The sequence below is a fragment of the Syngnathoides biaculeatus genome, chromosome 20 (genome assembly GCF_019802595.1).
Source record: "Syngnathoides biaculeatus isolate LvHL_M chromosome 20, ASM1980259v1, whole genome shotgun sequence".
Classification (NCBI taxonomy): domain Eukaryota; kingdom Metazoa; phylum Chordata; class Actinopteri; order Syngnathiformes; family Syngnathidae; genus Syngnathoides; species Syngnathoides biaculeatus.
The window spans coordinates 6,085,465-6,111,851 of record NC_084659.1 but is presented as its reverse complement, the minus strand read 5'-3'; the positions used below and the strand labels follow the sequence as shown (position 1 = coordinate 6,111,851).

The 26,387-nt window shown below is 45.2% G+C and overlaps 2 protein-coding genes and 2 long non-coding RNA genes across 6 annotated transcripts; 2 read left to right on the top strand and 2 right to left on the bottom strand.

Moving 5' to 3' along the window:
* The first annotated feature begins 146 nt into the window (after positions 1-146).
* Positions 147-4,354, top strand: LOC133493188 (NADH-cytochrome b5 reductase 3-like). The gene is made up of 9 exons (XM_061806228.1): positions 147-529; positions 689-814; positions 902-974; positions 1,042-1,148; positions 1,216-1,345; positions 2,604-2,687; positions 2,760-2,845; positions 2,910-3,009; positions 3,787-4,354. Exons 1-9 carry the CDS (start codon positions 509-511, stop codon positions 3,957-3,959), a joined length of 900 nt encoding a protein of 299 aa, XP_061662212.1. The 5' UTR covers positions 147-508; the 3' UTR covers positions 3,960-4,354.
* A 4,949-nt stretch (positions 4,355-9,303) lies between these two features.
* On the bottom strand, positions 9,304-15,829 carry LOC133493195 (uncharacterized). Its single transcript, XR_009792885.1, has 5 exons — positions 15,673-15,829; positions 15,324-15,411; positions 10,633-10,885; positions 9,506-9,653; positions 9,304-9,443 (listed from the first exon to the last, which is right to left on the bottom strand). It is a non-coding gene; the product is annotated as an uncharacterized LOC133493195 (long non-coding RNA).
* A 4,403-nt stretch (positions 15,830-20,232) lies between these two features.
* LOC133493194 (uncharacterized) lies at positions 20,233-22,593 on the bottom strand. 3 transcript variants are annotated; one of them, XR_009792884.1, is made up of 4 exons: positions 22,478-22,593; positions 22,185-22,311; positions 21,871-21,953; positions 20,233-20,507 (listed from the first exon to the last, which is right to left on the bottom strand). It is a non-coding gene; the product is annotated as an uncharacterized LOC133493194 (long non-coding RNA). The 3 variants fall into 3 exon arrangements; XR_009792883.1 differs by having other exon boundaries at positions 22,427-22,484; XR_009792882.1 differs by lacking the exon at positions 22,478-22,593 and having other exon boundaries at positions 22,185-22,389.
* On the top strand, positions 22,541-26,293 carry kin (Kin17 DNA and RNA binding protein). Its single transcript, XM_061806225.1, has 12 exons — positions 22,541-22,681; positions 22,771-22,865; positions 23,004-23,047; positions 23,643-23,765; positions 23,833-24,017; positions 24,108-24,156; positions 24,224-24,275; positions 25,201-25,318; positions 25,380-25,508; positions 25,577-25,676; positions 25,774-25,874; positions 26,202-26,293. Exons 1-12 carry the CDS (start codon positions 22,568-22,570, stop codon positions 26,259-26,261), a joined length of 1,170 nt encoding a protein of 389 aa, XP_061662209.1. The 5' UTR covers positions 22,541-22,567; the 3' UTR covers positions 26,262-26,293.
* Positions 26,294-26,387: the final 94 nt, after the last annotated feature.

Sequence of the window (26,387 nt, the reverse complement as noted above, 5' to 3'; positions counted from 1 at the left end):
TTAAAACACGGAAGTGGTGCTGCTGCATTCACATTGTCGATTTTTTTTTTTAAACCATACCGAATAATCCGAATATGCCGAAGAGGTGAAAATATAGTAATTGTGTTCACAATCATTGAAAGAAAGATGTTTTTTTTTTTTTAGAAAATCGGCGCTCTGACAGACAGAAGTGATGTTAAAAAGACGGAAGTGGCGCTTGGTGCACGAAAGTCATCCAACTTGACTGCGCTCAGGAAGCTGGATTTGTTATAATAATATTTCAAGTTAATCCATTTACTACCATCATAAACGTCTGTAGTTGGTGTTTAATCGACAGTATATGCGGTCGAGTGGGTGTTTTGTTTTTGGCGAGGAGCTTTTATTTTGACAGACGCAGCGGATACGGGCTTCCAGGCGTGCGCTAACTTGAGCTGGCCTCCCGTTGCAAAGCTGTCGACAGCAAAGGCGACGGCGCAACTGCTGCTGCCCGCAAGAAGCTTTCATCGTCGCTCGGACGACTTGGAACAAGATGCTGTCCTACATCATCGGGGTGAGTAAAGTTTGCGTGCGCAGCAGGCGATGTTTGGCGTCCGCTAGCTCGCTAGCCTCAACGGCGCCGGAGAGCGTGACTCACTCGTTCCGCTCGCCAAGCCCTCCTAAGCCGCTAATTCGGGACAACGCCCCGCTCGGCTAACGCTATTTGCGGCAGGTGATCCGGAGCGGCTTTGATGGCCTGCTCAAGCTCCTCTTCCGGCTCCTTTTCCCCCGGAGGAGGCCCGCCATCACCCTGGAGGACCCCAGCGTCAAGTATGCCCTGCGGCTCGTCGACAAGGAGGTGAGGCCTTCACGGACCCGTCGGAGGAATTTTGACGGTTTCCTCACGCGATGCACCCCCCCCCCCCCGACCCCCAAATCCTCCCAGATCGTGAGTCACGACACGCGGAGGTTCCGTTTCGCTCTGCCGTCCGCCGAACACGTCCTGGGTCTCCCCGTAGGTGAGTGTGACGTCACCGCCATCCTCATCCTCATCGCACGCAAATCATCTCCGACCGCAATTTCCAGGGCAGCACATTTACCTGTCGGCCAAAATCGACGGCAAGCTGGTGGTGCGCCCGTACACGCCCACGTCCAGCGACGACGACAAGGGCTACGTGGACCTGGTCATCAAGGTGGGAACGCCAGTCCGGCTGGTCCCGCTTGATGATTCGGTGACAAATCGTCCGTTTCCCCTCGAAGGTTTACTTCAAAGACGTGCATCCCAAATTCCCGGAAGGCGGCAAGATGAGTCAGTACCTGGAGAGCCTGCGCGTCGACGACACCGTCGACTTCAGGGGGCCCAGCGGGCTCCTCGTCTACCGGGGCAAAGGTGAACCAACATCTGGAAAAGACAAACCTGACTCGGTTCTGTCAGAAGGGAAATGGGCTCGGGATTTTTTTTTACCCAAAACGGTTTGCTTTGCAATTCGAAGGAAATGGACGTTAACCTTTTTTTTTTTCTTTGTTTGTTTGTTTGTTTGTCTTTAATATATATAATTATTTTTCCCACGCTTTTAGAGACAAACGGAAAGAAAATAGAAGACAATTAATTTACATCCAGGCGGCACGGTGGACGCAGCTGGTAAAAGCGTTGGCCTCACAGTTCCGAGGTCCCGGGTCCGATCCCGGACCCGCCTGTGTGGAATTTGCATGTCCTCCCCGTGCCTGCGTGGCTTTTCTCCGGGTGGGCACTCCCGTTTCCTCCCACATCCCAAAAACGCGCAACATTAATTGGACGCTAAATTGCCCCAAGGTGTGATTGTGAGTGCGGCTGTTTGTCTCCGTGTGCCCTGCGATTGGCCGGCGACCAGTTCAGGGTGTGCCCCGCCTCCTGCCCGTTGACAGCTGGGATGGGCTCCGGCACTCCCCGCGACCCTCGTGAGGATAAGCAGCTAAGAAAATGGATGGATGGATAATTTACATTCATTCACAGTGGGATATTAATACTTACATAAATGACAGAATAGGAGTGTTTCTCTCATCTCGTAAGTCATCCTAGACCACGTTCGTACCCGCAAGTGAGCAAAGAAATTAACCTTAAAGGGAAAATGATAACAATAATCATAGTAGTCAAAAAAAAGAAGAAAAATGATACCACCTCAAGGCACCTTGCAACAAATGTTCCAAAAACGATCGACAATGATTGACATATTTGCTAAAAATGTAGGTTTCAAATTTTATTGGTATCGGAAGCAATACTTCCATCCAGCCATTTGCTTCGCTGCTTATCCTCACAAGGGTCGCGGAGAGTGGCGCTACTCACCCTGAACCGGTCGCCAGCCAATCGCAGGGCACAAGGAGACAATCACACCCAGGCGCAATTTGGGTGTCCAATTAATGTCGCTTGTTTTTGGGATGTGGGAGGAAACGGGAGTGCCCACCCGGAGAAAAGCCACGCAGGCACGGGGAGAACATGCAGACTGCTGATCCGGCGTGCCACAAAAAAAAAAAAGCGATCTTAACCTTTTGACCTCGAATTTTCAATCTCATTATTGTGGCGACAAAACAAGCTAAAAAAAAAAATGTGGGTGATTTGATTTGACCTGACTTGATTGGAACAAAGGAAATGTGTGTTTTTCCCCGTGCAGGCGTTTTTGCCGTTCAGCCCGACAAGAAGTCTCCGGCCGAGACCAGGACGGCCAAACACGTGGGCATGATCGCGGGCGGGACGGGTAACGTGTCCGACGTGGCCCGCGTTTGCCTCGATGATCTTTTGTGATGGCTGCGATGGTTTTTGTCGCCAGGCGTCACGCCCATGCTGCAGATCATCACGGCCGTCGTGAAGGACCCGCAGGACCCGACCGTGTGCCACCTGCTTTTCGCCAACCAGGTCAGTCGGACGCCGGCCGCCCATCGCGGTCGTCTTCGTCACGTGTTGTCGTGCCCCCTCCCAGACGGAGAAGGACATCCTGCTGAGGCCCGAGCTGGAGGAGATTCAAGTGAACAACCCCGAGCGCTTCAAGCTGTGGTTCACTGTGGACAGAGCGCCTGCCGGTATGTTCTCACACGTGCGGGGCGACGCTTCCGCTTGTCCCGCGCAAACTTTTTCACAGTACACACGCTGCTACCTCGCTCTGTTTTCCGACAAAAAGTTTCAGATTCTTTTTTTTTTTTTTTTTTTTGCTTCGGTTTTCCAACGAAAATCAGCATTCGACCGGCTGACCCGTGACGATTTCTTTTCGTGCTTTCGAACGCACCCCCGAAAAAAAAAACCGGAAACGGCGTCACCCCCACCGAAGACATTTGAAACTGTTGTTTTGCGTTTTTTTTTTTTTTTTTTTTTTGTTCCATGAACCCAACCTCTGGTTGCAAGTTTTTTTTTTTTTTTTTGTACATTACATACTTTCTGTGCATTATAAAGAAACAACTTGTCTGCCCCCCCCTCATTATTGCTTGTTTCAAGTTATTCTGCATTTTTATTAATTAAAAAAAAAAAGTTTACAAGGCTGGGGGCCGAGTCCCTACAGGTATGGCAATGCACTCCCAGCCAAGCGTACTCTACTAGGCTAAAGCATACATTTTCAGCCAAAAAAAAAAAAAACTTAAATGATTTAATTATATAAAGTATTTAATTTCTACATGTATTTCTACTATGCAGTTTATTATCAGGAAAAGCTTCAAAAAAAAAAATTTAGGCTTGGAACGCATTATTTAATTTTCCATTCATTGTAATGGGAAAACGCGCTTTGGTTCCGGAACGTTTCGCTTTTCGCAACGCCTATAAAGTATGTTTGCTAATGTGACTTTTTCAACAACGTGCGCACGCGCCAGGCTGGGAGTACAGCGAGGGCTTCATCAGCGAGGCGATGGTGCGCGAGCATCTCCCGCCGCCGTCCGCCGACACCCTGGTGCTGATGTGCGGCCCGCCGCCCATGATCCAGTTCGCCTGCAACCCCAACCTGGACAAGGCGGGCCACGCCGCCGAGCGCAGGTTCGCCTTCTAGAGGCCGAGCCGTACGCAGCGCGTACGTGCGACGCGCCGGAAGTTATGTACGGTGTCACGCGGCTTCAGCGCTCACTACAATTTTGGTGCCTTACAATTTATGATTTTTTTTTGTGCATTATGCAGATTGATGTGAATATGTTTATGCTCCTCGTGCGGATGCAATGTCATTTTCCCCATTTCTGCCACTTTTCCAGTTTCTGTTCATAATCAATTATTTAACGGACGCGTTGATGATCACGCTTGCCAGCACTTTAATGGAGGCTCCAGAAAAATGGAAGACACGATGAGCGACATTTGGTCCAATTGTTCATTGCCAAACAAAGATGAAACATTTTTTGGGGGGAATATATTATGCAGCACATGTTTGATGAAATAAAAGTTGTCCAAAGACAAGTTTTGGCTCCAGGGTTTTCTTTTGCCTGTTGTCGCGAGAACATGCGCAGCCGTCCAGGGATGGGACGCGCGGACTCGTCGCCGTGACGACAAGGCGGCCTTTTCCGGTCGAGATGTCCCCAAAATCCTCGTTGAAATGACTCGATGATAATTTTGGGCAAAGTTTCAAAACGTCTCTGAGCATCATTGTCACCTTCGAAGCGTCCGTCAAATGCTTTTCGACGTTGACGCGTCTTTCCGAACTCAAATGAAATGACTTGAAAAGCACGTTTTAAAAGCCAAACCATTTCTCCAATATTGTGTCAAAATGTTGGCATCGAAATCAAACTTTTTCAGTGTCCCGGACGCCGAATTATGACGCGGACGTCCTCGCGAGCCAGCCGACCGAGCACAAAAGCCGAGAAGTGAAAAATTCATTTTTTTCATGTAGCCGATCTCGTCCGTTTTTGACCATGAATCGCAAAGGAGACTTTTCGGCACGGGGGGGGCGCTCGGACCGTCGCGCCGGCTCGCAGTCCATAAATCCTTCAGTGATGCCAAACGTCGCCATCGATCATCAATTGAACAATTTGACTGTACACGCAACATGTCGAATATCACATGAATGGTCATTTTTTTTTCCATCATTGTGACACCGTTTGGCACCGGGACCGTCGCCGGGAGCTGACTTTGGAGCGGCCCGGTGGTTCTGAGAGAAAGACGCCACAAATAATCGCCGCCGAGTTCCAGCCCAAATGGCCCAATGGTATAAGACTTGGCCTGTGGTTCGGGAGACCCGGGTTCGATTCTCGGTCAGAATTCCACGACTTTAAATCAAATATCATGGAGGGAAATAAATGTGGGACAAAGGAAGACTCGAACCTGCACGGCCAAGACTGTTGCCAGTGTCTTAACTCTTGAGCTGTTTTCCAGGTTCAGAGGACTGATGATCCGGGTAAATTTATCTCAAATATCCGGTAACGGTCCCCCGAACCGATGAATACAACCAGAAAAATTGCCCGGAATCAGCCAAGATGGCCGAATGGTCTAAAACTTTACCTCCGGTGTGGGCGTCCCGGGTTCGAGCCTGGCTGCGAAGTCCAGGTCTTTACAAATACCAGGGAGGGAAATAAATCTGGACCAAAGGAAGAATCGAACCAGGATCGCTGGGACTCCAGTCAGTGACACTACGCATGAGACCATTTTGGACCCGACGGAACCTGATCATGTGGTCTGCTTTGTATGGAAGAGGCCGCAGCGGTTTTTGTGAACGATAAGGATGACCAAAAAATGTGGCGTTTTTCAATCCGAAATGGTCGAGTGCTCTAAAACTTTGCCTCCGGTTTTGGTGACCCGGGTTCAATCCCCACCGTCGCCTGCACTCATCGAAGTATGTTCACGGCCATGCAAACATAAAGGGGGGATCGAACCCGGATCTCCCGTGCGCCAGGCAGGGAAACAAACCTTTAGACCAGTTTTGGCCAAATTGTGCAGGTCGTCTGTTTGTATACATCGCAAAGATCAGTCATCGATGGTCGCCACGGCTTGCCGACATTATGACAAATACCAATATGGTGCAATATTCGGGAACATTGAAGTAGTCTAGTGCAGTAGTACTTCAGCTATGATTCAGACGACTCGGGTTCGATTCCGCTCTGGTTTATTTGCCCAACGTAAGCATTTAACGCGCATCTTTTTCAACGCAGCGCAGATTTCTCGACTTTCTTGTGTGAAATCAAAGCTTTTTTTTTTTTTTCTTTTTTTACCTCCGATTAATAATGACGTCACCGCCGCCAACCTATTTAAGTCGGGCCAAATGAGAGCTCGTCCTCTTTGGCCGGCGTCCCGTCGCCCCTTTCCGCAACATCGACGACAAGGTAACTAAGTCCTCGCACTGCCTCCTCCTTCAACCTTGCAAAAAATTCGCTGCCTTTTGCCCACTTTGAACATTTCAAAGCGAGCCAAATGACCGCAAATTGGCTCTTTTCAGGATGCTAACACCTTGCTAGCCGTGCTAGCTCCGACCGGAGGCTTTGAACGTCTCCTGCGAGTTTCAACGGCAACACAACTCGTTTTATTCGGCGCATAACTGCATCTACAAAGTAAGTCAACTCTGTAATAATAAGGAGGGCGCGGGGGGGGGGGGGTAATTTTAGTACTTTGAACGATTGGCGCTTAATTAATGAAAGAAACGTCTCAAACTTTTTCAGCATTTGGATAAAACGGCCGTTTTGCACCAAGTAAGTACACAACTTGGACACATTCACAATTAAATGCGATTAATGCTAATATATGTTTTTTTTTTGTGCACAGCTTGAAATTGAGTCTGAAATTGGTGAGTTTTTTTTTTTTTTTTTTTTTTTTTTTCCATTTCATATGAATTAATCATGTCTCATTTTGTTTGCAGGCTTGAATCTTCAACTGAACGTCCGACTTGACTGAATTCCTGACTGGCTGTACAGCATATCCTTTATTCAACTGAATAAAGTCGTTCCATTTGTGTTCACTGTTAATTTTCATTTCTGAATGCAGGTTCAAATCTTCAACAAAATGGCTGACTCGCTGTGACGTTTGGTGGGGGGCCTTTTGGGACTTTGGTGGGCCTGCTGCGAAACGCCTCTCTCGATTTTCAACCGGGCTCGTGGGGCTGAATTTAGACGTTGACCGCGAACCATGTCGTGTTTTTCAGGCGCCGCCATCCTCGCTGGGGAGGGAAAAAAGTTTCCTTTGCTTCAGGATGAGCTGACCAGGCGGCCTCCAACTGAGACGTCCTCACGGTTCAGGTGGGAACGCGCACTCGACGGCAGCACCAAATCTTGCCGTTAACCTTTCATGTTGCGGCGCTTTTGTGTCACCCCAGGAAGAAGACACGGAAACCACCGAAGGAGGGGAAGGACGCCCAGGTTGACTTTCCAGCGGGCTTTTTTTTTTTTTTTTTTTTCCCCTCCATCTGCAGTCGTGACCCCCTCGACTTAATGGAGAGCTGAGGAACAAGCCAAAAGCCAAAATGGTTGTCTTTGACATTGCACTCTCCAGGCTTGGACCTGTTGGGGGAAAAAACGGATGAATCAATTTGTTGTTGGAGGTGGTAGAAAATGTGGCATCATGGTCAACTTCCTGGTCCAACAGGGTCATACATGCAACAAATTCCAGTTTGGAGACTCCTCACCTGGAGTTTCTTTTTGCTTCCGTTGCAGGTGCCATTGGGGACTTGGCCACCAAGATCCTGCACCTGCTGGGCAAAAACAAAACTGAACATGCAGAAGGTCCTCAACGCTGCCTTCGTATTTGTTGACACATGGTGATGAACTTACTAGAAAGCAACTTGACTGGTCCATCTCTTGTTTAGGTCTCTTGGTCAGCAGTTCTGCAGTCACGGGGACCTGAGGAACGAGATGGTGGCTATAAGAAACAAAACCCTCCCAACAGCAATTGAGCAGCTTAACATCTTTTCTCTTCTGCAGTTACCCCAAAGTCGCACTCCAGCCAGAACAAGGTCTTGACCTTTTTGCTCCTGGACACTTGGATGTTCTTGCTACCAACGTCCACCGGGTGGTGCTGAAGAATCCCTGGAGAACCTGATCGTGGCTCAGCTGGTGAAGTCAATCTCAAAGCCTGGAACCTGTTGGAAAACAGACCGAATTTACAGTTTGTCGCTGTAGGTGGCGGAAACCTGGCGTCAACTTGAGGTAACAAAGCAGGTCAGAACAAACACAACAAATAAGTAGCTTAACATTGTTTTGTCAAATCTTTTTCTCTTCTGCAGTTCCCCCAAAGTTGCACTCGGAGATGTGCTCCAGCAAAAACCCTCAAGATTTTACCTGGACATTTGAATGTTCTTGAAGTCAAAGTCTGTCAGGTGGCACAGGAGAACCCGACCGTCGACCTCCAAGTCTTGAACCTGTTGGGGTGGGTGGGGGGGGGGGAACAGATGACTGAATTTGCCATTTGTTATTGTAGGTGGCAGAAATGTGGAGTGATGGTCAACTTCCTGTCCAACATGTTGAGGTGACTTTTTGCTTAACACAACCACAGCAAATTTAAAAATTAAAATTTTTCTTTGACTCCACATGCAGATCACCTTCCGGTCCAAGTGCCATCGGGACTGCCACCAAGATCCTGCACCGACTGTGCAAAAGAAGAAATTCACATGAATAGGCAGGTCAACGGCGCCATCTTGAATGTTGACGCAAGCTCACAAACTTCAAAAACAGCAACTTGACTGGTTCCGCGGTCATATCTTGTGTTCAGGTCTCCCGGAGAAATCTCTGCGCCGCCAGTCCACTCTGAAGGTCTGTTTGATAGGAAGACTGTTCAAGCAGGAGGCGCCAGTCTGTTTGTCCACCAGGTGGCGCTGGAGAACCTGATCCTAGTCATCTCCTGAAGTCACTTTGCTTCAGGGTTTGAGCCTTTTTGGCAGAGTGGCTGAATCCAAGTCCTTATCTGTGTATGTGGCGGAAAGATGGCATCGCTATCACCAGGAGGTAACCTAAACTTACAAATCAGCTCGGCAAATTGAAGCGCCCTGACCTTTTTCTGTTTTGACTCCACATGCAGATCACCTTCCAGTCAAAGTGTCATCGGGACTGCCACCAAGACCCTGCACCTGCTGGGCAAAGAGTTCGAAATGTGCAGAAGGTCCTCAACGCCACCTTCATCTTTGACATGTGGTAAGAAACTTACAAAGCATCAGCTTGACCGTTTTCCCCGGTCCTCCTCTGGTGTTCAGGTCTCGTGCATCCAGTCCAGCGATGGGTCCTCTGAAGCACTTTGATCCGAAGAAGGTTCCTCTTGGTCCGCTCAACCTGCTTCCTTCTGCCGTTCATCTTTCCAGTCGTCGTGCAAATGGCGCCATCAGTCTTCTGAGGTAAAACGCTGCAGAACTGCACACAAGTTTTTCTTTTCCTGTCATCCACAAGGTGCTGAAACCAAATCTTGAGCTGCCTGAGACCTTTGACCCCTGGATGCTCGACTCTTCGAAACGTCTCATGTGATTGAGTTTGTTCTTCCTCCTCCTTCCAGAGTTGCTGAGGAACCCGATCGGCTTCCCGGTCACTCAGCCATCAGTCAGTCCTCAAAGGCCCAGAAAACAAGTCGCCAGTCTTCCTCGCTGGAAGGTTTCACGTCAAAGATGATTTGCTGCACAAAAGTTTGACCTAACTTTGGACTCACTGATGTTTGTCTTGGGTCCGGACACCGGTCCAAGCTCTCGTCCCAACGGCCGACCACTTCACCGGGCGGCGACGAGGAGACTTCTTGATGTCGTCAGACTTCGTCTTGGTTTACTTTGTGATTTCATGTCTGTTGCTTAACATCTACTCTGCAAACATAATAAAAACAGATTACAACTTTAAACTTTTCTCATTCTTCAAACACCACAAAAAAATTGAATTTTTTTTGTTTTACTTCCCCCAAATATTTCGAATTTATTTTTCCAAACTTTTCAAAAAAATTTTTTTCAAAATTTTTTTTTCAAAATTTTTTTTCAAAATTTTTTTTTCAAAATTTTTTTCAAAATTTTTTTTTTTTGGGGTGGGGATTTTTGCCAAAAATGAGGCCTGGAATAAAGCTTTGTGATTGGCTGACGCAATTGGCATACAAGGCTGTGATTGGTCGAAAAAGTGGGCGGGTATATGCAAATCCGAGCATTCTGATTGGTCAAAACGAAGAAAATGTGCTAAAGTGGGCGTGGTTATGCAAATTTGAGCGTTTTGATTGGTCGACGTGGGCACACCCCCCTGCTCTGATTGGTCGGTTTGAAGACGGCTTTTAAAAAGCTGTTTCGGAGTCCTGAGGCCTAAATTGCACATCGGTCACTCCAGTGAACGCCAGTTTCTGATTGTTTCACTCGATCTCCACATGAGCAAAACTACAGAACTTTGCAAAGTCTTGTAGTTTTGAGACACGTGGAGCCAGAGAGGACCAACGGAACACTGCCGGTCCCAGTTTATGACTGGTCCCCTCTATCCCCACCTGAGCAAAGCTCCAAGAAGTCCTGTAGTTTTGCATCAGATAGAAGGGACCAGTCAGAAACTGGGACCGGCAGTGTTCCGTTGGTCCTCTCTGGCTCCACGTGATGCAAAACGACAGAACTTTGAAAATTCTTGTAGCTTTGCTCATGTGGAGATTGAGTGAAACAATCAGAAACTGGGACCGGCAGTGTTCCGTTGGTCCTCTGTGGCTCCACGTGACTCAAAACGACAAGACTTTGCAAAGTTCTGTAGTTTTGCTCACGTGGAGCCAGAGAGGAACCAACGATCCACTGGCGTTCACCGAAGTGGACGCTGCGCAACTCTTACCTCGAGACTCAAAGCGGCTTTTGAAGAGCCGTCCGCGATGCCCGAAAGGCTCCAAATGAAGACGGACGGGCCAGACTCAGGACGAAAACACGAGTCCAGTTGAATCATTTATTGGGCAGTAAAAGTTGCGATGACATTTTAGGGATGAACGAACTCAAGTCGGACGCAAGATCGCCGACGACATTCGGGAGCCGCTGAAGTGTCGAGCGCGACGGCGGCGGAGCGGACGTGAGCGCACGAACCCGTCCGACGTCTGTCAGAGAAAACACAAGACGAGCACAAAAGTCAGTATTTGAAAATGTTTTTATTTTCACGTCTTTTTGATCACTTGGCACACGTCATCCGGAAATGTGGCACACGTTTGCAAATGACATTGATGTGGACCTAGTCGATCCCAAAATACATAAACTGGACTTTGAATGTTCTTTTCAAAATATTTAATTGTTTTAAATAACTCAGTTCACATCAGTCAAAACAGTTAAAAACATGTTCAGAAATATGCTCAATATTTTTAAACAACAAAATATGGACCAATTTATTTAAATTTTAACAGTTATTTTCAAAATATTGAAACTTGGATTGATTTATTTTAAATAACTGTCCACATCAAGAAATATAATAAAAGAAAAAACAGTTCTGGGTGTTTTAGAATGACAGCAATAAGGGGTGAGTTGTTTAAATATGTATTGAACATTTGAAAAATATCCAGACTTATTATTATTTCAAAGAACTTATTTCATAATGTATATAATTTTTCTGCAACATATTTTAAAATATATTTTTAATCATACTTCATATTTTTGAAATAACTTGGTTCGTATTGATGTTAATTAGAAATGTAAAAAAATATGCAATATTTTTAAACATGTAATTTCAACAATACGCTATGTACTTTATATTTATTGTGATGGACATATTGGTGAAGGAAATGGGGGGCCTTAAGGAAGGACAACTGTGGTGGTGGGTCGGAAGATGAAGAAGGCGAAGGTAGACCAAAGAACCGAAGAATGTTGTGCGGCCTTTCGGAAAGAGTCGAGACAGGCTCTCGACGGATGGGGGTGGGGGGGGGGGGGGGCCTCCCGGAAGACCGGACTACTCCAGCCAAGGTGATCAGAGAGACAGGCAGGAGGGTACCTGGTGGGTCATCTGGCAGGAAAGCAGAGAAGGAAACTTGGTGGCGGAACCTCAATACACAGGAAGTCATACAAGGAAAGAGGTTAGCCAAGAAGAAGAAGAAGAAGAAGTGGGACACGGAGAGGGCTGAGCAGAGGCGAAGGCTAAACAAGAAACATATGACGACATGTACACCAGGTTGGACACGAAAGAAGTAGAAAAGGACCAGGTTGAGGTCGAGGTTGGCCAGCCAGACAGACAGACGGAGGGAGAGAGAGAGATGGGAAGGATGTGCAGCAGGTCAGGGTGATGAAGGAAAGAGGTGGGAATGTGTGTGCTCAATACTTTGACAAGTTGATGACGGAAGAAAAGGAGAGAGAAGGACGAGTTGGAGAGGCAACGATTAGTCAGGGGGAAGTCAGAAAGGCAGTTGGTCCTGACGACAGTTTGGAGAGGTGGCTGTGGAGTTTTTGACCCACTTTGTCAACAGAATCGCAGCGGGCAAGATGATGCCTGAAGAATGGAGGAAATGTGTGCTCGTTCCCACTTTTAGGGACAAAAGCGACGTGCAGAGAACTGTGGGAACTACAGAGGAATAAAGTTGATGACGTTATGGGAAAAAGTAGTGGAGGCTCCACTCAGGACAGAAGAAAGTGTCTGCGAGCAACAGTACGGTTTCATGCTGAGAAAAAGTACCACAGATGCATTATTTGCCGATGACAGAGTACCAAGAGAGGAACTGTGGTACTGCACGCGCAAGTCTGGTGTGGCGGAGAAATATGTCAGAATAGTACTGATGGAAAAAGATGACACGCTGTGGCGACCCCTTACGGGACAAGCCGAAAGGAAAAGATGAAGACTTTCTAGATATTTGGTCCACGTACATTTTTTTTTTTTTAAAATGGCAGATTTCTGGACATGTTTTTAAATGACGATGTAGACTCAGTCATGTCAAAAATAGTTATATTTTTATCAATTAAATAGCTTCCAGAAAAATATAGTTAAAAAGTTAGAGTATTTCTAAAATATTTTCATTTTTTTAAATAACTTGATGCAGATTGACATCATTAAAAACACACACACAAACACACAGAGAAATGTTAATTTGTTTAAAAAAAAGAACAAAAAAAAACAGAATATTATATAATAACAATGAGAAAAATGAAAATCCAACAACCCACAGAGGAATACGAAATGAATCCGACAGACGTATTTCGGAACCAACTTCACTTTGTAAATAACTTGGTCAACATCGATGTCATTTGAAAAACATTCATAAATTACACATCATGTTAAAAAAAAAAGGATTTTCTAAATAAAATTTTCAAGAGTGTTTAAAATAATTATTTTTTTTGTTTCGTCCACATGACTGATTTAAAAAAAAAAAGTGTTCCATAATTACATCATTCGAGTCCAAGTTCAGAGAGAGAGCTGGGTTGGCGCACTACCGCCACCTTGTGGTGTCATGTGGCATCGCACGCTAATCGAACGAAGTCTGACTGTCGAGAAAAACATCGCAGGGAGGAACTACGAGGCACAAACGACAGACATTTATTTTCCACTTCTGTCTCGTCAGAATTAAATTCCACAGATCTGTGACGTTATTTCGCCTCGGACAAATGACGTCACGTTTGTGTACGGGTCAAACAATATCTGTTCATGAATTACGGATGCCTGCGACGGTAATATTACGTTTTTTTTCCTCAAAATCTGCAAATATCTACTTTTTAACGTGACAACATACTTAATATATGTTTTTATGTACATTAAATCAATCTGTTTGGAAAGAAAATACATGAAGAGAAGCTTGAAAAAATGTAAATATATTACCATATCGAAGAAAAAAAAAAAACAAGCTAATTCGCCAGCTTGTGATAAAACCGCGAAATTGACAAAACTGACGCCACACTTTTGTTCCATAGGCCGAAATTGTCCTGATAACCAAAACGCTTTGTTCTTTCGACACACGGGAACTTTAAAACTGTGTACAAAAATCACGACTCCTTCACTACAAACAATATTCGTTAATATTAAGCATTACAATGGTTTTAAATGCGCATAAATATCTCATAACAGCTAAAACTTTCCATATAAAATTATGTTTTATTGCAAGCATAATTAAAAAAATAGCAATGTTTAATTTAATTATTTCAAAATAATTTATTCCTAAAAGTCTTATTTTTTCCTCCGACTAAATAAAAACAAATATATATATATTATTAGTATTTTTAAACTTGTTCCACATCAATGTAAGTTCAAAATATCCAGACGTGCCTGATGATGTCATCTGTTTGGTTCGCTGAGGTTCAAGTCCAGGGAGGTGGGTCAGCTCACTAACGCCACCTCGTGGTGCCAAGCGGCACTCACGCGTCACCCCCTCAAGCGCACAGCATCGCGTACTTGACATTGAATTTAAGACAATAACATTGGACGTCCCTCGCGGTGAGTTGAAATATTACGAGAATCGAGCAGTGTTTGTTTTCATATTTTATGGAGTGAATTTAAAAATATGCATCCACGTGAGCCAATCAGCACGTTGCTCTCTCTCCAGACTTGGCATACGATGACCAACTAATCCTGTTTTCCAAAATCAACTCAAGAACTACAAGAGGCGACAAATGTATATAAAACAAATATCATTCCTTAGCCTCTCCTTGTCAAAACAACAACAATTGGGCAGAAAATGTAATTTTTTTTTTTTTTTTTAAAAGAGCTAACTTTTTTTTCCCTCCAAAACATAAAGGAATCAAAAAACATGCATTTTAAAAATATTGTTCAATTTCACCTAACTCAACTTTTTTTCCTTTTCACTATGGCCCCGATGCTCCATTTTAACAAATTTCTTAATAATTGCGTTGAACTTAGTTTTCGTTCATGATGGAGTTTGTTGTTATTTTCATAAATGCGCGATTTCAACTTACATTTTCATTTGTCTCGTGGTTTATTTCTTGCGATGGCATTTAACTGTTTGCTGCTTTTTAAAAATAGAGGAGTCATGATAGTCCGTAAATATTGCGACGATGTTGCTACGTTGGCAACTGGCTTATATTTTCATAACCTCGGGGAGTCTCAGGAACAAAGAAAACCAAAACAAACTTTGTTTGTTTTTGTTTTTTTACATTCAAACACCTGGAAACTCTTTCTAAATCCTTAAGTCCATGACTCGTTTCATACAGAGAAAGAATATTCATCAATATTAATAATTAAGAGTTTTAACTGCAGGTGCATATTTCAAAAGTAAATACATAATTTGTTTACATATCTATATTACTATATTGTTTTTAATGACTAGATAAATGTTTAGTTTCAAGCATATATTGTTGACATAGCATTAATATCCATATCCATTTTCCAAGCAGCCTCAGCTCAAAGAGGGTCGTGGGAGTGCCGGAATCTATCCCAGCTAACTTCGGGCGAAAGGTGGACTACACCCGGAACTGGTCGCCAGTCAGTCACAAGAGTCTCATAAGATTGTGGACGTCTGTCTATTTTTTTTTTTTTTTATCCATTTTAGTCACCAGAGCCAGAGGCAGATGTTGACAGAAAAAAAAAATGGAAGAAAACGCAGCATGCCTTACCTGCGAGGAAGATGTCGGGGTTGTAAATTGACGCCCAACAGCGACCTGGAGAAACCGTCCTTACATTGTGGACACCAGCGACAGTTTGCTAAAAATACACAAGGCAAGATAAGTCAAAAAATGTCCTTGTTTCACTCGGCATGACTACAGAGTGCTACGAGCGGCCATGATGCGAACTGAGCTCACGAGCTAGCTTTGTTGATATTGTACGACGGTTGCTACACGGCTTCCAGTGAATTAAATAAGAATAGTAAACAAACTGGAGGTCCTAAAACTCCCAAATACGTCCCTATCTTGTTTACATAAATACATTTACATATGAATGTTGACAAATGTTGAAATTACTCACTCGAATCACAGTTTGGCAGCAACCGGAAAGACTTCCCAATGAACCGGATAAGAACCGTCGCGGGGGATGTTTATGTGGTGTGCGACACAAGTGCGAGCTTGACAGTTTCACCGTTGAGTTTTCAAGTCGAACGACGCTTTTAAAAAGTGGATCGACGCCAACGACACTCCAACGTTAATACACGAAAGGTATCTGTGGACGTTAAAGAGAAAAAAAAATGATGATATATATTGATATACAAATTGTAATTCCTCCATGTTGCTGACATTTATCTGCATCCATTGTGATCAACTGTGATTTTTGTGCTCATGCGGTTTAATGTGTTCTCTTCCAGTGGAGGGATCGAGTCCACCATGGAGTCCTGGGACAAAGTCAAGTTCAAGCCTTCAGCGGCCCTGGTGCGGTCAGGACTCAAACACGCGCAGGCTTCTGGACTGCTTGTGCCCCTCGGTCGGGGGTCTGCAATCCATGGCCCCAGAGCCGCAGGTGGCTCTTTCATCCGTGATTTTGCTTGGGGGGGGGGGGCATTTGAGCAAGATTGGAGTTATTCGACCCCTCCCCCCCCGTAAATGGAGGAAAGGTTTCTGTTAGACTTGAACAATGCTCACAGATGACAGCTCATGAGTGTGAAGATGAAGCTGACGTCACAGCCCCCGTTGTGCCGGCGCTGGCTGAATGCTGAGGCTCACGAGCAACAAAAATCAAAACAATCAGGTAAAAGAAATATTTTCATTGCCATAATTTTCCAGATGTATTTGACATTAAGTGTTGGACCATTTTTTTCATTCACGTTGGCAGCTGGTCCCATAGTCCACACAAGATAAAATGTTGTCAGAACACAGAAGCAAAAAAAAAAATTTGTTGGATAATGTAAGTTTTGCTTTAATTTCATGAATATGAGGAATCATAATGTATCGCTTCATGTATTGGTCCAAACCGATCAATAGGACCCCAAAAAAATTCGAATTTCATCCAAAATGGCCGAATGTTTTAAAGCTTTACCTCCGGTGTGGGCGTCCCGGGTTCGATCCTCACTCGGAACTCCGCGGTTTGCAAATGTCAAGGGGGGGAATAAATGTGGGACAAAGGAAGACTCGAACCTGCAGCACTCGAACTGTTGGCAGAGGTTTAACCAATGAACTATTTTCCAGATCAAAATTCTCTGTGATCCGGGCAGATTTATCTCAAATATCCGGTATCGGTCCCCCGAACCGATTAATTCAACCAAAAAAAAATGCCGGATTTCAGCCGAAATGGTCTAAAATGTTACCGCCGGTGTGGGAATCTCGGGTTCGAGCCTGGCTGCGAAGTCCAGGTCTTTACAAATATCGGGGAGGGAAATAAATCTGGACCAAAGGAAGACTCGAACCAGGATCGCCGCAGCTCCAGTCACTGACACTACGCATTAGACCATTTTGGACCTGACGGAATGTGATCATGTTGTTTTTTTTTTTTTTTGTATTTAAGAAGCCGCAGCGGTTTTTATGAAAGATAAGTAAAACCAAAAATTCTGGCGTTTTTCATTCTGAAATGGTCAACTGGTCTAAAACTTTGCCTCCGGGTTCAATCGTCGCCATCGCCTGCACTCATCGAAGTATGTTCACAGCCATACAAACCTAAATGGAGCACAAGGGAGGATCGAACCCGGATCTCCCGTGCGCCAGGCAAACAAAGATGAAACTTTTTTTTTTTTTTTTTTTTTTTGGGGGGGGGGGGAGTATATGCAGCATACGTTTGATGAAAATAAAAGTTGTCCAAAGACAAGTTTTGGCTCCAGGGTTTTCTTTTTCCTGTTCTCGCGAGAACATGCGTCAAGGGACCAGGAAGAAACGGTCGGCCTCCTCGGCCAGGGCCCGGGGCTCAGTGACAGGACTGTTCTCGAGCGCCGTCTGAACATGCGGTGGCATGTGCCTGACGAACAGTTCCATGAAGATGAAATTGGGCTCCTCCGTGCCCAGCAGGTTCAGCATCATTTCCATGAGCTCGGAAGGTTTGCTGTCCCCCAGTCCATTAATAGCCAACAGACGCCGGGCACGCTCCGGCCGTGAAAGCTCGAAAACCTTGAGGAGGTGAGCCTTGAGCCCGGCATACTTATCTCGGGCCGGTGGAGATGTGATGAAATTCGCTGCTCTGGCCGCCGTTGAGCTCCCGAGTGCTGAGACAACGTGGTAGTACCGCGTGGAATCATCCGAGATCCCGCGGAGGGCGAACTGAGCCTCCGTCTGCGCGAACCACGCTGCCGCGGACGTCTCCCGAAACTCCGGCAATTCGAGGACGGCGGTTGCCATGTTCGCTTCAGTCTGGAAAACGCCGGGACTGACGTCGGGGTCACCAGTGTAGCGCCGGAGAAAAGGAGTCGGAGGCGGAGTGTCGAACACAGGAACAAAGTCTTGTTTTTTTCACGGACATCAACGGAACTCGCTGAACCGTAACTCCGGAAGCGCAACAACAAAAACAGTCCGTGTGGAACCCCGCAACCTAACTCGCGGTCCCGCGGGTGAATTATGGAAACACCTCGGGGTCATAGTTCAAGCAATCTGTTAAGGAAATAGGACGCAAAATTTGTTTCCAATCCGGGTTTAAGTGCACGGAGTTTTTTTTTTTTTTTTCAGCGCTTGCAGAACCGATTTGGGCCAATGTGTCAAATAAGTGGAATGGTCATTTTCAAGGCCCGCCCTCCCAAGGAGAAGAGCAGCAAATTTGAAAACATCATCATTGGGGTGAGGAAACACAGCAAGCGATGGTTGGCGTCCGCTCGCGAGATATGTGACAAAATCATAGCTCAAAATGGCCGCCAATTTATAGGATAGCTTCGTAGTTTGGTCATACACCGATGTCTTTTCGTAATGTTGCACTTCTTCTTCTTTTCCTTTCGGCATTCGTCTTTTTCCATCTCAGCCCATCTCGTGCATCCTCCTCTCGAAGACTCGCTGTCTTCATGTCCTCCCTCAGCACATCCTCGGCACCCTTCAACTTGCACATATGTACTTAATGTGTCCTTTATCTTTGTTTTTTTTTTTTAATGGAGCTTCCTTGAGTATTCTATCAGCAAAAGCATTTCCCAATGAAATCATATCTTTGTTTGATGTACGTGTGAGGCATTTGCACACAGTAACATTTTTTTTTTTTTGCATTTGCATTGGAATAATTAAATCAACTCACAATTTCGCGTGTGTTACTTTGGCTGTGGACGAATTCGTCCCCCTATTTTTTTTCTTCCCGTGCTGCGCAAAAACATGCGCTGTTGCAAATGCATATTGGCTGTCTGTACCGTGCGTTTTCATCGATGAGCCATCTACAAATTGCACTTCTTTCTAAAAGCTGATCTCTCGGGCCACTTCTACTTTTGGCTCATATTTCTGCTCACTTTTGACAGTCACGTTTTGCACCATCCTCATGACGTGGTAAAAATTGTGGTCGACTGGTCTAAAACTTTGCCTCCGTTTTTGGTGACCCGGGTTCAATCCCCACCTTCGACTTCACTCATCTAAGTATGTTCACGGACAAACAAATACAAATGGAGCACAAGCAAGGGAGGATCGAACCCGGGTCTCGCGTGCGGCAGGCAGCGAAATAAACCATTAGACCAGTTTTGGTCGCATCGTGGACTTCGTCTGTTTTTATACATCGCAAAGATCAGTCATCGATGGTTGCCATGGTTTGCCAACATTGTGACAAATACCAATATGGAGCAGAACATGGGAAGTTCGAAGTAGTCTAGTGCAGTAGAACCTGGACTATGATACAGCCGACTCGGGTTCGAATCCCCTGTGGTTTACTTGCCCAAATTAATCGTTTAACTCGCTTCTTTTTCCAATGCAACACAGTTTTCTCGACTTTGTTGTGTGAAATCAAAGTTTTTTTTGTTTTTTTTCCTCCAATCAATAATGACGTCACTGACGCCAACCTATTTAAGTCGGGCCAAATGAGAGCTCGTCCTCTTTGGCCGGCGTCCCGTCGCCCCTTTCCACAAGACCGCCAAAATCGACGACAAGGTAACTAAGTCCTCACACTGCCTCGTCCATCAACCTTGCAAAACATTCGCTGCCTTTTGGCCACTTTGAACATTTCAAAGCGAGCCAAATGACCGCAAATTGTCTCTTTTCAGGATGCTAACACATTGCTAGCCGTGCTAGCTCCGACCGGAGGCTTTGAACGTCTCCTGCGAGTTTAAAATACAACTCATTTTATTTGGCGCATAACTGCATGTACAAAGTAAGTAAACTTAGTTCTAAGGGCGATTTTTGTACTTTGAACGAACGAACGTTAATTAATTAATGAAAGAAATGTCTCAAACGTTTTCAGCATTTGGATAAAATGGCCGTTTTGCACGAAGTAAGTACACAACTTGGACACATTCACAATTAAATGGAATTAATGCTAATATATATTTGTTTTTCGTCCACAGGTGCACAGCTTGAAATTGAGTCTGAAATTGGTGACTTTTTTTTTTTTTTTGGGGGGGGGGGTGTTTTTTCCCATTCACATGAATTAATCATGTCTCATTTTGTTTGTAGTCTTGAATCTTCAACTGAACGTCCGACTTGACTGAATTCCCGATTGGCTGTACAGCATATCCTTTATTCAACTGAATAAAGTCGTTCCATATGTGTTTACCGTTCATTTATTTCTGATTGCAGGTTCAAATCTTCAACAAAATGGCTGACTCGCTGTAATATTTGGTGGGGGGGGGGCCTTTTGGGACTTTGCTGGGTCTGCTGCGAAGCACCTCTCTTGATTTTCAACCGGGCTCGTGGGGCTGAATTTAGACGTTGACTGCGAACCATGTCGTGTTTTTCAGGTGCCGCCATCCTCGCTGGGGAGACAAAACTTATCTGGGGGAGGAAAAAAAAAGTTTCCTTTGCTTCAGGCTGAGCTGACCAGGTGGCCTCCAACTAAGACGTCCTCACGGTTCAGGTGGAAATGCCACAGTCTTGTAGTAGTTTTGAGTCACATGATGCCAGACGGATCGCTATTATTATTTATTTATTTTTTTTTTTTTCAATAAAAGATTAATTTATTTTTTAGGGAGAATTTTGGCGGTAGAGGTCCTCCCTTTGATTTTTTTTTTTTTTTTTTTAATTTAAGGCCTTTTTAGGGGCTTGACCGGTTTTCGCGGATTTTAAGGACTTTTAGGAGCCCCTAAATGCACCTTCGAAAATTTAGCCGTTTTCAGGGCCGCGTGCGAACCCTGTACAGATTTCAAGTGTGGCTTTCTTTTCAGGGGACACGACTCCTAACTTTGGTGAATATCTCCCATAAGTTAAAAAATAAAATAAAACACCTCGGGCGCTAATCGACTGTCTGTCTACCTTCAGGACTCTCCACAGCCTGCAGGCGTCTGCACGTATCCCGACCCCTTAAAACGAGCGGCGTTATTCACAACCCAAGCAACTAAATTTACATCCCAAATCCTTCTGACTTTTTGGCTGACGTTGCAGGATTTACAGGGGAATTTCCTCCTTCTTGTGTGCCTCCGCTTGTCAACTTTAACTTTCTCTAAACCGCTTGTTGCAACACTTTATCAAGACTTTGGTGACTATTTTAAGCAATATTCGATTTGCCCGCTAGCGACAAAAGGAACAATCATCAATCTCATCCAAGGCACCGTCTCCATTTTTAACTTATCAGCGATTTTGCTTTCTGTTTTCCTCTGCCTGCCCGCAACTTTCATGTCTTATCTATCAACGGTCGTTTCATTTTTCATTGTATTACACAAAATAAGCGGGTCAGTCTTTGTGTTGAGAGCTGCTGACTGTTCAGAACAGTTTTATTTACTGTAAGCTTTAAAGATTTGCATCGTGGATCTATGTCTTTTTTTTCCATTGCTGTGGTGGCATCAGCGCGGTGCTACATTAAAGGTAGCCGCACACGAGCATCTTTTGAGCATTCCAATAATTTAAAAATAAAACGGTTCTCCAAAAGACCCTCAGCCTTTTTTTTTTAATAAGGTGGTCGATTTTAGAACTTGCTTCAGGCCTACAGCAAACATTGTGAAAATATTTGCTTGAAAATTGAATGAATGACAATAGAAAACAAATGGAACCATAAGCATTTTTCTATCGTCCTCACCTCAGGTACCAACCGGCTCTTCCGAAAATGGTTGTAAATAACTGTAACTGTAAATCAACGAAATGTATCCAGTGACAGGATAATGTAGAGTGCACAAGTGTAGCAATGCTGAGCATGTTGTGGTACCTGTACGCGAAGGCATCTGTTGAACGTGCAGGTACAGTAGTTCGAAGAGCCACAAGTCTTTCATTGAGGACGCCAGTAGATGTCTGGCAAAGCACACAAAACAACTTTCAAGTCAACCAGTATCTTTAATCGCACTTCCACTTCACGGCTACATTAATTGTGTGTACGTGCTAGCATAATATGGAACAATATATACCGTGTAGTACAAGCCGAAAGAAACGTACTTACTTTATTGATTAAAAAAAAAACACAAACGCGTTAAATAGGCTTATACTATATTTATATACTATATGAAAGAGTGTTAAGTACAATACCTTTTCAAAATATTCACTCCAAAAACGTGGAAAACTTCTCCCGGAGTACAAGTTTTCTTCTTCGTGTTGTTTTCTCCACGATCGTTTATGTGTTGGAGCGTGGAACAGCGTAACCGTCGTAGGAGAACTAAAAATAATAATTATAAAAAATAAAATATTTTAGAAGAAACAAACCTCAATACGAAGTTGTATAATGCGGGTTTTTTTTTTTTTTCATTTAAAAAATATCAAATCCTGCATACAAGCTTCCGTGTGATTTGGCCATGTTCTCGCGAGGTTATGACGCAGCTTACCCGGAAGTGTTTACTTTTCGTGTCCTTTGGCTAATTCGTGTCGTCGTTTTCTTCAAATATTTTAAATCGTAAGAGTTTCAACGGGCTAAAATGGGCAAACCCGATTTCCTGTCACCCAAGGCGATAAGTAACCGGATAAAATCCAAAGGTCTCCAGAAATTGAGATGGTATTGTCAAATGTGTCAAAAACAATGCCGAGATGAGGTAAGTCCCCCCCCACCGCCCCACTAGATGCTACCTGCTTTGTATTATTACATTTTATGTATTTATCTCTTTGATGTGCGTCCTATCAGAATGGCTTCAAGTGTCACTGCATGTCCGAGTCCCACCAGAGGCAGTTGCTGCTCGCCTCCGAGTGCCCGCGCAAGTTTATGGACTTTTTCTCCCAGTGAGTTCATCAATTACCACCTTCAACACCGAATATACTTGCACTATATTTTTAATATTGTGGCAGAAAAATCATCCCACAAGCAACGTAACTTCCAAACACGTTTTGATTTCTTCTTGTTGTTGTTTCCCTGCACAGTGAGTTCAAAAGCGGCTTTTTGGAGCTGCTGCGGCGACGCTTTGGTGAGTCGAGCCAACGCACAGTCTGAATAATTTGAAATTGTTCCTAAGGTTGATCAAGTGATCAGAAATTGGGGTTGAACAGATCATTTCCAAATGATCAGTAATCTGTGGAAGTAATCAGATTTTTAAAAATCACAAAATGACAAAATAATCACTCTTAGTCATGGAGGTAAACACTAGTTTTTCTTGGACAGGGTTACATTGGGTGAAATTAATTCATTGACGGACCACACTTAATTTTTTTTTTTTTTTTTAGACCTTTTAACGTTTAGGACAGGATATTTAAATGTTATTTGTTTGCCTCGTTATTTTGTGCCGCGTCACCGATATGCTCGGAAAATATTGGTTTTGTTTGCTTGGTTTAAGACGCTGCTGCACTAGAATTCTAGCCATATAAAAAGTTGTCATTTTGACATACTTATTCCCCCCCAAAAAAATCAAACAGTTTGGATATTTTTTTTCCCCGTAATGGATAATCAAACTCAAGTGACTCGGGTGCCAACAAGTGTGATCAGCACATCTCAAATAATTTTTTTGTTTTTCACCAAAGCATGAAGTTTAGCACATCAATCAGTTCCCATCTGCGTTTGCACAGGGACCAAACGCGTGCACAACAACATCGTTTACAACGAGTACATCAGCGATCGCGAACACATCCACATGAACGCCACCCGCTGGGAGACGCTCACCGACTTCACCAAGTGGCTGGGACGCCAAGGTTGGCGGTCTGTCGTGAAAGATGTGTCGCACGGGAATATGGTCCACTCACGGCCCTCCCTCGTCAGGTCTCTGCAAGGTGGACGAGACGCCGAAAGGCTGGTACATCCAGTACATCGACCGCGATCCTGAGACCATCCGCCGCCAGGAGGAGCTGGCAAAGAGGAAGAAGCACGAGCTGGACGACGAGGAGCGCAGCGCCAAGTTCATCGAGGAGCAGGTCCGAAGAGGCCGCGGCAACAAGGACGAGGAAGTGAGTCCTGACCAAAGCTCGCCAGCCGAGATGTTGTCGGATGGCGAAATGACCCTTATTTTTTTTTTTTTTTTCTCCCCCCTTCTCCAGGAAGATCCGGTTTACACCGAGCTGAAGCGAGAGAGCGAAGAGGAAAAAGGTGAATCTCGCACAATCGATGAACACGACGTCCTGATCGCGCATCAATGGATTTCCTTCTGTTGCAGTCGCTTTCAACTTGGGCGCCGGTACATCGCTCGCTGGACCCTCCACATCAAGGTACTGCACTGAAAACTGCTGATCTAGTTGCTCGTTTCTTAGATGTTTACTCCACGCCAAAAAATACTATTTGTTTAAAATTTTCAACTGAAATTTGTTACAAAGAGCTCGTACAGTCTGCGCAGGGGTGTCAAACTATTGACCCACGGGACAAATTCCAAAGTATAACATTACATTTAAAAATATGAAATACGTTTACAGTGATTGATTTCTTTCTGACGTATTTTTTATTGCTTTTCACTTTACTTCAGCAGTCAGTTTAGGTTGTGGGAATTATTATGCTCATACAGAAAATTCAGATAAAAAAAAAATTCCACCCTCACCACGAGTTGATTTCGTTTGAAAGTGGAGTGGAAGATTTTGCAGTTCCGAATACCCGTGACATAGTCATGTCATTATCCAAGCCGCTTATCCTCACAAGGGTTGCGGGAAAGCCACAACTTATCGCAGCTAGCTTCGGGCGAAAGGCAGACTACGCCCGGAACTGGTCGCCAGTCGGTCGCGGGGCAGATATCGACACCCGTCACTGAGCGGGAATCGATCCCACGGGCGGGCGTGTGTACCACTACACCATCAGTGACCCGTGACGTAGTTTTGTGCCTAAAGTTGTCTCGAACCAACCGCGGGGATTGGAACTGGTAGCCAATCACGTACTATTCACCAGATTAGCGTCAGCTGAAAAGGGCGGGAATTTTTTTTTTATGTTGTTAATTTTTCAAGGAAAGCCCCCCCCACAATGCTTCCTTGGCGTGGGTGTGTCTCCTCAAAACAGTGAGGGGGGGGGGGGGGGGGGGACAGTGGCCACCGTATCGTTACTTCAATCAACGATGGTCTGATCTTAACGGTTTGATCCACTTTTGAGGCTTTGCGGCTCCTGAACGGCAATCAGTTTCAAGTCTAACGACAAGGTGGTCCTCCCCCGTAGCGCTCTGCTGGCCCCCAGCGCTCTGGCGAAGGCGTCGTCGGCAAAGAGGAAAGAGCCGGCCCCCGCTTCCAATTCGCGCAACAAGAAGCAGAAGTCCGCCCTGGAACAGATCATTGAGGTCGAGGTTCAAGTCCGACCGCGTGCGTGCGTGTCCTCGCTGACGGCGTGTTGTCGTTCAGATGGAGGAGAGGAAGAAGCAGCAGCAGCAGCCGGTCAAGACCGACCATTGGCTGCAGCCCAACATCGTGGTCAAGGTGGTCACCAAGCGGCTTGGAGACAAGTACCACAAGAAGAAGGCCGTCGTCCTGGTAACCAGACGCGGAAGATGCACGAGCGAACGGCTTCACGCGCATTTTGACGGCCGTTTCCGCCGCAGGAGGTGCGAGAGAAATTCACGGCGGTGGTTAAAATGATCGACTCCGGGGACAAACTCAAGCTGGACCAGAACCACGTGGAGACCGTGATACCGGCTCCGGGTACGCGCCGACGTTTCCGCACGTCGTCTTCACAGTCGCAACCCGGAAATGAGTGCGAAGCGTGAGAAACCTGCCAATTATCCCGACGTCCCCGCAGGAAAACGTGTGATGATCGTCAACGGAAGCTTCCGCGACACCGAGGCGGTGCTGGAGGGCATCGACGAGAAGAAGTTCTGCGCGTCGCTCACGCTGGACGCCGTAAGTGTCTCGACTTCCGTCTTTCGGTGTCTTTTGATGGGGCCTGCGTATCCCCGTATTGCGTGAGTTTTTTTTCCGCTGTAGACGGAAAATTCAAACCAAAAAAAAAACCCCCAACATACAGTACACAAGAGTGGCGGACATGTGACTTTTTATTAATTTTCCATTCTCTTTCCTCCAATAAACACGCTCCACTACGTTTCTCTCCACCCCTTTAGGTCCTGCCCCCCCAAAAAAAAATGTTACCCTCCAAAAACTAATGATGACGTTGTGTATTGTACTGTTTGTTGCTACGGTGACCAAGAAACTAAAGCGTGTGATCTTTAGGGTCCACAGAAAGGAACGCGAGTGGACGTGGCCTATGAGGACTTCTCCAAACTGGCTTGAATAAACTTTTATTCCTTTTGTGAAGAACTCGACCATGTCAGAGTTACTCGCTCTCTCAAATCAAACGTTTTTTCATCGTGGAGTCGACACTTTTAGCTCGCTTTGAAAAAATTCAACATGACAGAT

Bases quoted from the DNA above. Each gene is read 5' to 3' on its own strand.
- LOC133493188 (XM_061806228.1), top strand. From the start codon at position 509: ATGCTGTCCTACATCATCGGG. The intron at 2,688-2,759 runs GTAACGTGTCCG...TTTTGTCGCCAG, and splicing joins CATGATCGCGGGCGGGACGG to GCGTCACGCCCATGCTGCAG. The intron at 3,010-3,786 runs GTATGTTCTCAC...CGCACGCGCCAG, and splicing joins TGTGGACAGAGCGCCTGCCG to GCTGGGAGTACAGCGAGGGC.
- kin (XM_061806225.1), top strand. From the start codon at position 22,568: ATGGGCAAACCCGATTTCCTGTCACCCAAGGCGATAAGTAACCGGATA. The intron at 24,018-24,107 runs GTGAGTCCTGAC...CCCCTTCTCCAG, and splicing joins GCGGCAACAAGGACGAGGAA to GAAGATCCGGTTTACACCGA. The intron at 25,509-25,576 runs GTAACCAGACGC...TTTCCGCCGCAG, and splicing joins AGAAGAAGGCCGTCGTCCTG to GAGGTGCGAGAGAAATTCAC.